Source organism: Trachurus japonicus, chromosome 4 (genome assembly GCF_045865225.1).
Source record: "Trachurus japonicus isolate A0001 chromosome 4, Traja_1.0".
Classification (NCBI taxonomy): Eukaryota; Metazoa; Chordata; class Actinopteri; order Carangiformes; family Carangidae; genus Trachurus; species Trachurus japonicus.
The window spans coordinates 1,390,216-1,402,758 of NC_140910.1; the positions used below are offsets into that span (position 1 = coordinate 1,390,216).

A 12,543-nucleotide genomic window follows, 5' to 3' on the forward strand; every position below is an offset into this window, starting at 1 on the left:
AGACATGTTGATAAAAGGAGACACACCTGGCATCCAGGAAGCGGGAGCGGAGGATCATGACGGCCTCGCAGGTGCTCTGTTTGAGCTGCATCTGGATGGAGCTGAACTTGCGGTGGATGATGCTCACCATGCGTTCGATCTCTTTGGGTGAGATGGGCCGCGTGCGTGACTGCTCCCTCAACAGGTTCATCACATGAGTGGTGAACTCGTTACAGGCCTGCCAGGAGAAAACACACAAAAACTGAAGCCACACACCTTCCCTCATGTCGATCAAACTGTGAACAGGACCTTCATTTGTCAGTGCAGACATCCACACTGCCCTACAAAGGCAAATGCCAAACTGAGAAAAACAGCTTTTTGTGTTTTTCATTGTCAGGTTTAAGCATCAAATTATGAATAACTACCAAGTCTATAATTGATTAGATAAAGGTGGACTGAATTAAATGTATTTTGTAGTTTGTCTATCTGACCAATTTTTACCGTTTTATACTGCACTTTGGCTTGGTATTAGCTACAGATACGACACTTTGCCTTGGTTTTACTCCAATGGAATCATAGAAAATTATAGAATGTAGGGAGTACAGTACTCTTTGCAGTTACTGCACTTTGCCTTGGTTTCACTGTGCTTTTTTTGGATGGACAGCAAAATAAAAAGCCCATTAACTCTGGAAATTTTTAGCAGTACCAATATCAAATTCTACCAGTTTGAAGAGAATATGCCACACTTTTGATTGGTAGAAAAAAAAAAATTGAAAATTGAAAAAATGTAGATACTGCACTTGGCAGCACAGGTCCAAAACTCCTGCACGCACCCGCGGTAAGTGCAGTGTTTAAAGCTCACAGATGAAGAAGTGTAAAAAAAATGAACAATAAAAATCCGACTCTTTGTTCAGTGCAGTCCTGGGCCCGGCTCTGTCACGGACCAGCGGGAATACAAGTGCTGATACATTTCATATTTAACAGAAGTGGTGAGGGAAGTATGTTAAGAACTGAAGAACTAATGACAGCTGTTCCCTTCACAGACACACTTTCACAGTATTACCACCCTGAGAGACCAACACGCCACAACGTTCCATTCATCCCCCCGTGTGACACCAGGCGTGAATCTGCTACCATATTACTACACCATATTTTATTTCTGCTTCTCCTGTCGATCTCTCTCTGGATTCAGCTGTGTCAGACATTGTCTATATGTGTGTTCATCTGTCTCACTCACGGTCATCTGAAAAGGAAACTCCTGTCACACAGTTATTTTAGCTTGAACTTGAAGAAAACCTGAGCTGTGCATTTTTAACATTTACATTTATCGTGAGTCTAGAGATGCAGTATTGGAAATGTGGGCTTAAGTGCTGTAAAATGCATCCATATTAGGAAGTACTAGAATATCTTCTCTTCTGCAACAATCATGTCTGTTCTATTTACATAGTCCCTGAACTTTGTGGAGGTACAACACTAGTTACTGCACACTAAAACTGCTGTCCAACTTCTTCTTGTTATTAGTTATACTGTATGTGACAAGACAGGTTTCAAAAATATGGCAAAATACAATTAATCTATATGACAGTATGAGAAACCCTAGAATCATCTTGGAAACTGAGTATCAGACAAAGAACTGAATAGATCAGAAGATCTGATCATGATGCTGTAGTCAGTGTTGTGCATATTTGATTTTCACAGTTTGTAACAGATGAGAAAAGACATTCTGGTGGTTCTCATGTCCAGTAAGGAGTGATCCTCTCACCTGTTCATACTTCTCCAGCTCTGTGTGGTAGATCTGTCTGATCTGGGTCAGCTTGGCTCTGTAGTCCGAGTGCTCCGCCGAGTTGTCGGCCCCGGCTCCTCCTGAGGCCGCCGCCGCAGCTGCCGCCGCCGCAGAACCTCCTCCTTTCTCTGGACCTGACACGCCCTCTGCTAACAGCATGTTGTCCAGCCGCATGAGCTGGGGGTCTGGGGGCTCCTCCTCCTGCGCGCCGCGAATACTCAGCACTGCAATGACAGGAGGAGGTCAGAGGTCAGAGGTCAGGCACAGGGGTCACACCTACGGTGGTGTAATACACAGTAACAAGCTGTCAGCTGACAGCCACACATCCACCAGCTCATTCTGTTGTAACAACGAGAGAGAGAAATGTGCAGACAAGTCAACTGCTTCGATAAAGGAGGCGAAAGGTTTTCAATCACAAACACAGTTTGACAAGAAATGTGTGTTAGCAACTAAACGGCTGTGTCTGGGCTCTGTACTGCAGGGCTCTGGTCCACCTCTACAGGAGCAGGCTGATCCAGACTACAGCTCACATTGCATATTTTGGAGTTTGGTTGCAAAGATCAAATCAGGCTTTTTGGGAGCAGACATAAGACTCTCTCTAATTCCACTTCCAGCCTTGTTAAAAACCTTTCTCTGGTGTCTGTATTGAAAAAATGACCTTTGTGTTTTACATTCAGGGCCAACAAAATAAGCAATTTGATGTCTTCAACTCAGACTCTCAGAAACCAATGGACAATTTTTGTTATTTTCTTACATATAAACATCTAGCAATTTGTCATTTAATTGAAAAATGAGTAAGTCATAAAGAAAATACTCATTTACTGCAAATACAATTAGTCACTTTCATTTTAAAAAGGAAAGTATAGGCAGAATTTGTTATCTTGCTCCTGCTGGAATCACTCCCATTATAAATAGTTCATGGTGTTGCTATTTTATTATTGCCTCTTTGTGGTATTTTTTTTTTCAGATGCAGTTATCAGACTGATGTGATACTGTCATGTATCATGTACTATTCTCGGCCAGGTCTCTCTTGCAAAATAGATCTTGAATCTCATTTGGACAAACCTGGTTAAATAAAGGTTATACAAATAATAATAAATATTTTGCTAGTGTATAATAAATGATAACTCTGGAATTACACAGCATCAACCGGCATCTGGACAGTACATCTGCTGTCCACAAGAGGTCTCCCTTGTCATTCTCTATAAGACTTGAGTTCCACCTTCCATTTTCTGAGGTGAAAACACTCCCAGACTCCGACTCTTCCTCCTCCATCTGACAACCATCCGTTTCAAAAGTAAATACCGTCTCCTGTTTGGAGCGTGTCTGCTGCTGCTAGGATCCAAACTGATCCCAGAGTGGAAATTGAAGGTGCACTGACATGTAGGTGCCATTAACATTACAGGACTTTGGTCACAGTGCTAACAGGAGCAGCGACTCTGTGACTTCACACACTGCATGTGTCAATAGCCATTTAAAACGCTACCACGTGTCATTTGTCTCATCGTCATTGAATGAGAAGGGACAGGCAGGGAGCACTTCATTAATTCAGAGACAATGGAAGTGCTTGGTGCATTAACCCCAGACTGCTGTCCGGGTTGGTTGGCCAGGGCAGGGGGTCAATGGGATGAGAATGAGGCCTGCTGTACGAGCAAAGACAGGGAGGACAGGGGAGGGGGCTCCAACGGTCACCCCCTGCCTTTAAGTGCATTGGAAATGCAAATACGGTAACTGTTGGTGAGTGGAGGAGGTCGGAGGTTCAGGCCACAGGCTCAGCAGGAGGGAGATGAGTGTGGGAGGAGTTGGAGAACAAGGAGGGTGGAGCAAGGAGTGTGTGAGTGTGTGTGTGTGTGTGTGTGTGTGGGGGGGGGTCTCTTGGGATGGCAGGACTGTACAAACATCCTGTCTCATTACCCAGACTCCTTCATCACTCCTGTAATGTATGGACAGTCTGGGATAGCTTCACACCCGTTCCAACCTGCTCCATCAGGAACCCTAAACCCGCCTGTCCACTTCAGTTAACGTTTCCTCAACACTCACTAGTATGGAGACGCAGTTTTTTTTTTCTACAGTTACCACCTCATAAATACCAGACTAAAGTGGGTGTTAAAATGAGAGCACACCACAATATCCCATGGAGAAAAATAAGCAGTACTCTCTGGAAGTCATTTTCAGCAGGAACACTAGTCATGGCAGAACGTATTTAAAGAAGAAGAAAGGAAACTGACAATTTTGACGCATTAACAATAGGAACAATAAGAAGCTATATTAAGTATTACAGAGTGGGTTGGAAATGTGTTACGAGCCTACGAAGATCTCATCAAATGTGGTTTTCTAAATTTGGCCTATTGTGTTGGGAGGCTCACCTGACCCCCTTCCTCAAACACAACAGACAAGAAAACAAAGCCACAAAATTACAAGTACAATCCCGATTCAAAGAGTGCCCGTTCAAAAATGTTGGGGAGGAAGCTCATGAAGTTTCTACTGAGAATCCATGGCTGGATTTCTTCTAGAACCCATAAAAAGTCTAGACTGTCAAATGAAAATGGAACATAAAAATTCCCTGTGTCCACAAAAATGATTCGAATCACGTCTGCCAAGTTCCAGCTTAACATTCATGACATGTTTATTTTACTTGGCTTGGAAATACCTCCAACATCAGTCTTATGAGAGCGGTTGCTGCAGAGAAGGTCATTTCTTAGCAGATCTTATAAGGAAAAAGAGAAAAAAACACTTGTGAACTAACTTTTTATAGAAAGATGGAAGAGGAAAGGTCATCAATAGATGTCTCCATTCCACAGGCGGGATGTTCTCAGTAATAAACTGAAACAAACAGATACATGTGTTTCAAACTGTCAATGAACAGAAAGTGGATGACATGATCCCCAGGCCTGCTTGTTGACATGTGTATCCTCTGCTAATCAGCGACATATCACATCCTCATCCTCAACACAGCCCAGATCCCAGCTCCGTTCTTGCTGCTGATCCAGCTGTTTTGGAGAGCATCTGTCAGGAGGGACCCTGGAAAGAACAATGCATTACGCCATGTTGGCTGTGTACTGTCATCCCTCATTGACAGCACACTGTCACACTTACACAGTGTCCTCTGAGCTGGGAACAAGTAAAGTGGCTGCTCACTATAATACCAGCTCTTCCTGCCTATGCTCTTATCGCACAGTCTGAGGGAAACTTGCTCTGATGAGAGAAGTTAATGCCGATTGTGTGAAGAAGATTGCAGCGGTGTTCATTTTTAATTGAAGTGACTAATCAGAGAGATCCCTACAACAATGGCAGACATGATAGTCTCCTCTCTTGAACTAGGCTGTTTCCTAACATGGAAACACCACAGACCTGCAGTGTTTGGGAATGATAGAGGCAAATGATGATTTATTTATTCCATCCTGAACCTAAATCACATAATTAAAACCATGGAGGGATTATCTCAAACAAATAAAATTAATAAAGAAAAGAAAGGGATAATGTGCCTCCATAAAATTGGCTTTGCTGAGGGTCATAATTACACGACTCAGTGAGGCCACTTTATTGGCTAATGGCAGCCTAATTGATTCATCCTAATGTTTTTTGAGCCTTGAGTCTGCCGGGCTCTCCGTGTCCAACAGAGCTGCTGAACTTACTTAACCACCCGCAGACAAGCACTGAAGCTTCTCCCAGGGATAAACAATTATCTGTGAATGTGCGCATGAAACCCCCCCACCACCACCACCACCACCAGTGAGCATGTCTCCAGTGGATGCCATTTTCCTCTTGGAGGCGTTTCAAAGATGGCTTGTTGTCAGAAGGTGCCTTATCCCTCCTGTTGTTGACAAGCAATTCTCACAAGCTGCAGGCTTTTATTGTTTCACTTTATTTTGTGTAGTTATATGAATACAAATCCATCGGCTGTGGTTGGTGACGAAGTCAGCAGTAACATACAGAATGCAGTGTGAGGGTATAACATTGCATGTGTGAGACACGCCGCTGGTCAGTCGTTTTACTGCCCTGCGTTTGCACAGCGAGAAAGACAAGTAAAGTAAACTGGGATGGGAGAACGTGACATTTATTTAACCCTGCAACATCTGGCCTTTTGCAAATCAAATCGATATTTAATACAAGCCCAGGGCAATTGGCTTTTGGAGAGGTGGATGTTTAACTGTCTGGGCGTTTATCGAGACAATATTTATTTCATTTCCATGCAGCTGAGGGAAAAAGCTTTTTGCTCTTTGAGGATAAGCTCAGAGTATCATGCTTGGAGATGATTTACGTCCCTATTTGGGGGAGAGCAGCTTGCACCCATCTTCTCTCCCGTTGTTGCTTGTTTTCTGCAAGCACATGTGTAATGTTCCCTGTTCCCCATGTATTAGTCATTCCAGTGAATTGGCTGGTGGCCTCATATGAAGATGGTTTGGGTATTGGAATATTAAATAGATATATCCAACATAGATATATTACAATAGATCAGACATTAGAGGTGAATGTTTATTGAATAAAGAATAGACAATAAACTCATGGGCTGGCAGCCTGGAGAAGGACAGTTCCTTACAAACTGTAAACAGATCCCAATTAGTTGATGCCATGGAACTCAGCGAAACATCCTGGGGTCCACACTGACATACAACATGAACCTTGTAATAATCATCTCACTATACATGACAGGGTTTCAGAAATGTGGCAAATATCAAAATTGACAGCAAATACAAGAGGGATCCAGTTCTAAAAATACATAGTGAGTCAGGGACAATATTTGGGATCATATCAAAAGCTTGTCAGGGGATTAATATTTCTTCCAGGACACTGCTTACATCTTCAAAATGATTCAGTTTTTCATGGCATAACAATATCAGACTCAAAGAGTTGCAGCACACCATGCTCTGGAGTCTAGATATCTTATCCTATCAGATTAACGGAGGCAAATGGCAGCCTGTCAAAAACCATTACCATATGTAATCCCCTTCTAGATTTCGAAGGCATGTCAACAGGGACTGTTGGCATGGCAGCCTGTCATGGTGATCGGGTGAATGGGGGAAACCTGATGTTTAATTAATGATGTTGGGCCATTCTGTCACAGTTAGCGAGATGGACAGTCAAATCTAAAGGCCTCTGACAGAGACTGGGTGCCTCAGTTCAAACTCTGGACACATTCATACCTCCACTCTGCACCCACACGGTGAAATGTGATCTGTAGTGTTACATCACGGGGAGCAGCATGGGGGGAGGGGGGTTGGCCAAAACTGACACACGATGCTGGTCAAGTGACAGTGTGTCGAGGCAGATCAACACCCATCTGGCTTGACATTTGTAAAAGCACTTTGATTAGAAAGGTGAAGGGCAAGTTCAATCTGGTGATGCTTTCACATCAGAATTTTGTTGTGAAATTAAACATCAACCACAATGATGATCCAACGTCTGCACAGCTTATCAGAACCTTTGCTGTCTAAAAGGAGAGTGCAGGAGATGAGGCTCCATATGTTCACAGCAGCAGATAACAGTGGTTTGTTTGGGTGGAGGTTGTTAGAGTCACAGTGGTATCTGATATGTAACTTGTATTAACTTGTAGGGTACCAGTAACGTCCATGTAAATGCTATAATCTTGTGTTGGATGTATTTTCATTAGTGTGTAAAATGATTTTTTGAGTCAGACTCAGCATCATCTACAAGGGAAAAAAATCTGGAAAAACTAAAATATCTTAACACATTTTAAAAACATCTAGTATTCTTAAATAATTGTCCAATACCACTTAATGCGATATCACTTATCTGGGTCCAATATGTTTTTGCTCTTTAGATCTTAAAAATCAACAAAATAAAATATAATTGAATTTTTAAAATATAAAATGATTATATATAAAAGTCAGTAATCACAACTATGTAAAATCTTATATAATTATATATATGATTATGTATCTTATAGTTTACTGTGTTGAAAATGGTGTCAGATATTTAACCCATTGCTGACAATTAAGAGTTAAAAATAAAATAAAAGATGTTTTTGTGAAATATCTCTAATCTTAAATGTTAACATTTAAATGTTACTCAGACCTTGTAGTCCAGCCTTTCACAAAACAGTGGCATGATGTAATCATGCCTCAAATAATCAGTCCATCCTTCAAAACCTGTGCGTCTTGTGAAAGCCAAACGCTTTTGCATAATTAACCCTATCTGGTTGGGCTGCGGTCAGCCTGTCCACATGAATTTACTGTGACAGCACTGGCCCTATTTGTTTGCAGCGGTGCTTCGGTGGCGTACTTCATTGTGACTTCAGCAGTTAATAAATCACAGTACAAACCCCCCCTCTCCATGCAAGCCTGTGTACGGTGGTCCTGTCACAAGGCAGGCACCAGAGCCGAAGCGACAGCTACATGCTAATTCAACATTGGCATAATTCATTATACAGTTGCAAGTGTACTGGAATGGAAAGAGAACCAACATAGAGCAGGAGGAAGACGACAGGCATCAAACTGTTAAATCCTGCTCCGCTTAAGTCCCTTCTTTTTGCCTGTGCAAGGATTCAAGTCCTGAAATTCCTGCTGGTGATACAAAATTATACCTGACTTATTAGATACGCACATAAAGAGCCTTGGGATGTGGAAAGAATAAAATTCTTCCACCTTCTAAGCGTAGACAAAATATCATGTTATTCATTTAAAGGGAAAAAGGTTAATGGACAATATAAAAAAATGAATAGACAATGAAGACAATTAAGAAGCAACTGAGCTCCTTAACAGTGTTGTTGAAAGAGGTCTGTCTTTTATATGAAATATGGTCTATCTCCCTATACAGCCACCTCCATTAAGTCTGACATAGCCAGTGTAAAAAGACATATCAAAAGGTGGGTAGGACGTGAGCTTTTGCGTTTAGGGGGAAATTAACAAAAGATTAAGAGTCAATTAAAGAGATAAGGCCTCCTGCTCTTCAGACGGTGAAAAGGGAGTCGCACTGACAGCCTTCACTTTGAAGAGTCATGCTGTCGTCTCATCCGGCCTTCATCCCCATCACACATTCCAGTCCTCTGCACACATCACTAATGAAGGTAATAGGAATTTGGTCCACAAAGACCTTCTTCCGACATCGTCTTTGATACTTTTATAGTTCTGTTAATGTCTTCAGTGCTGTGAAGCAAGAAAACAGTTTTTCATAAAATGATTCTTAGAATGTAAAACTCTGGTCGCTGTCAAGTGTCAAAATGTTGTAATGTGTTGCTAGATGATATATCAATATCAACAAATAAAGTTGTCTTCATGTTTTCTGTCAAAGTACTTTTCCATGCTACAGGCCTCCTTTCTGTTGATGTGGACAAACCAGCATGAGCCACTCTACAGCCTGTTTTCTTAATACAATATTTTACATATTCCACCACAGACACATTATACTGTTCCAGTGCTTATGCAGCTGCTGCTTAACACACCCCACCCTCTATTATCATGCACATGCTGTGTGTGTGAGCTGAAGAATTTCATATCAAAGTATTTCTCTGCGAGTCCCAATACATTTATCCTGTTTCCTTTCTTTCAGACCTGGATGTTCTGCATCCATAACAAAGATAATGCTGTATTACTGCATGTGATCAAATGTAGTGTAACGCTACAGTAAAGTAGTTCAGGTTAGCTTTGTTCTGCTGTCAACCTTTCAGCCTACACAGAGGATAGGTAGCAGTGAAAGAGCATCCAGACCAGTGTCCTGTGTGTCCCACATGAGCTAGGCAGCATCCAGCAGCATGCACCAGACCGGGGCCGTCCATGGCCCCAGGCAGCGTGTTGACTGGCCCTGCCATGTCATTAACAGTTGCCTTGATCTGCTCTACCTTATTAAAGCCATTCCTTCAGGAGAGCAGACGAGCATGTCACAGTGTGAAACCAGGCCAAGGAGGGAAGGTGACCACACTGCCACCCTCAGCTTGTGCAGGGGGCAAGCGGGGGATACAAGCGCAGCGCGGTGGCTTTGTTGTCAGCCTCATCCCGGACCCCCTGATGTCCCTGTGATTCCCCTGTCAGTTTGTGTTAATGGAACTCACAGTGGTTATGCTCCTTCACAATCTTATCTCCTGTAGCAGGACAGTCGCATGGCCCAGTAGTGTCTGTTTAGTCTTGGCTGACCAGGGGACAACCGCTGTGTTGAATATTGACAGTGTCTCTCCTGTTAGAAAGAAACGTGTTCAGGATGATTCTGTCTGGATTCAGGAAACACGAGGCACAATCAGTACAGGACCAGCACCACCACCAACACACAGGAGGACCGGTTCCAAATCCATCCCATATCTCTGATTGATTACACACACTGGTAAGGCAGTTTTCAAACAGCGCAGCTCACCTACTGCCAACCAGTTTATGTAAAAGTGATTAACAGTAATTAATTCTTAATCACCATGATTAGCCAAGTCGCAGTAAATTAAGCCACATCTGGAGCAGCTGAGGGCTGGTGAATGGCAGCAGGCATGCTGAGTGTAAAAGCTACTCTACTGAGGTCTACCTGAACCAGCTGAAAAAACAAACATGGCTAATTTCAGACACCTTGTGCAAGAAAAAAACAAGAGCCCTCTCAACGTTGTTTAAAATAAAGTCCAATTCAAACCTCCATGTTGTTCTTCTCGTCCAGTTACTCTTCATAATCATTTACTTCCACTGTAATTAGATCTATTGTACAACACAAAGTGTCAGGCACAGAGAAAAACATCAACATTATGTTGACAGACCGTAGCTTGACTGGCTTTCATGGCTGGTACTCATATCTGTGTGAAACAATGGTGAGACACTAACAGACCTGAAACCATTAAAGGAGACATGCCCCTTTCCACAAACTAAAATAGTTCCCAGGTGTCTTAAAGACATGTCTGTGACATGCTGTGGTCAAAATCCCCCAAGGATCAAACATCACATCTCTTTCCATCCTCTCAAAACAGCCCTGTTCAGAACGACAGGTTTCAGTGTCTGTCCCTTTAAATGCAAATTAACCACTGTTTGCCCCGCCCCTTCTACTGGTACCAGGTAGGGGTGTGGTTATGCAAATTCGAAAACTAGTTACATCATTGGCAGACAACCTAGGGAACAGCTGGTAAAACCACATGGATTTCAATCTAGGGAGCCTGCACATTACAGTTTTTTTTGGCAATTCTCACATTTTGGGGACCGGAAGGCAAGACAAACACCCAATCGTACCGTGCCCAAGCACGTTTGCCCCCTAAAGTCCGGATTCTATTGTGTGAGTGCAAGTGTTCCCTGGCCCGGCACGGTTGGGAGAGGTGTGCTTGGGCACGGTACGCTTGGCCAGGAATGCGCACAGAAATGCGCTGCGGTCTCGTACTCCACCACGTGTCTGCAACCGCGTGTAAACACCACGTCGCACCATGCGTATGTTAACATCGCTAGCTAACATTGCTTTGAATAAACTTCAATATAACCATGACAACCGGTCAAACAGTTACAAAGTGCCGTTCTTTCTGCAGTCAGAGCGCATCCGCCATGTTGATATCAACGTGGTGACGTATGTGTCGGAGGCAACCGTGCTTGAGCACGCTTGGGTTCGAGGTAGTGTGAGTGCGGGCCGGGGTGGGGGCAGGGGAGGGGGGCCATTCATGCTTCAGCACGGTACGGAACAACTGGCCCTAGAGTGAATGTGCCCTTAATTATCCTTCACCTGTTTGTTTTTAATCTGGAGCCCCCATCTTCACCAACATCTTTACCTAAAACTGCTCTGAATAATGTGAAAATCATTTAACATCAAATTAATTTCCATCCTATACCACTTATCCATGCTGGGTCGCCAGGGCTACAGTCAATCCCAGCTGGCATATGGCAGCAGCAAGGTGCACCCTATGGGTAATGTAGAGTCACCAATCAACCTGGTGTGCATGTCTAGTGACTGTGGGAGGAAGGCGGAGAACCACACGGGCACAGGGAGAACATGCAGTCTCCACCCAGAAAGCCCCCACCCCCAACCCCCCAACCTCCAAGCATTTTCCTGCCAGATAAATGATGCAGGAGAACTGGTTGTGTGCCACGGAACTGGTTTCATCACAGCGGGTGTGCTGTGTCTCTTTGCCCAATGTTTCTCTAGTGCCCCCCTGGAGAGTTTCCTCCCCGCGCCCCAGTCTCTCCTTGTTACACAGCTCCAGATTAATTACACACTTTAATGAGCTGAATTATTAATGGGGCTCTTACTTGGCAGTTTAAGGAAATGCAGAGGAGAAGACAGCATTGAGTATTAGGAACCAGGCTCTCATTAAAATATCAGACACGCCTTTGGGAGCTATGTTATTTGGCCTGAGAAATAATCGGATTTAGTATTTCACATATCAGGAAGAGTGGAGCTGCTTGAGTATGAATCCTCAGTGAGAGATAGAGAGAAGAGGCTCATGCACAACATCATGTCATTATGATTGCAGGCCCAGGGAAAATGAAAGGCCATCTAATGCAGCCACTAAAGAAGGTTTCCTTTTCTGATTGTTAAGCACAGATGGGAGCAATATTAGATGAAATGAGGTGGACTCAAGCTGCAGTCAAATGAATGAAAAGAAAAGCAATTTCTAGGTGAATATGTCTCATCCCTTTCTCCTTCAAAAGGGTGATGGGATTTTTTTTTTTATCTCACACAACTGCAACACTTACAGCACAGTGGATGTTAATCAAAATCAGGAATATGGGAAATTGCCATTATGAGAGCTGGAAAAAGCTGCAATAAGATTGTTCATATAATATCACAGTCTTTGCTAAGAGAAAATCCCACAGTGAAGAGGCAGGAAATTAAACCACGAATTCCCAGACTTGTTCCAGTGTGTCTACATTTGTATT

At 43.1% G+C, this 12,543-nt stretch overlaps 1 protein-coding gene across 3 annotated transcripts in view; it reads right to left on the reverse strand.

Moving 5' to 3' along the window:
• LOC146988182 (pre-B-cell leukemia transcription factor 1) overlaps positions 1–12,543 on the reverse strand; it is a 51,703-nt gene that overhangs the window by 10,247 nt on the left and 28,913 nt on the right. For all 3 annotated transcript variants that reach the window (XM_085773247.1, XM_085773248.1, XM_085773246.1), the window contains exons 3-4: positions 1,742–1,986; positions 27–217 (exon numbers count right to left, since the gene is read on the reverse strand). In XM_085773247.1, coding sequence (XP_085629373.1) covers positions 27–217; positions 1,742–1,986 — 436 coding nt within the window. The remainder of the gene's footprint in view (positions 1–26; positions 218–1,741; positions 1,987–12,543) is intronic.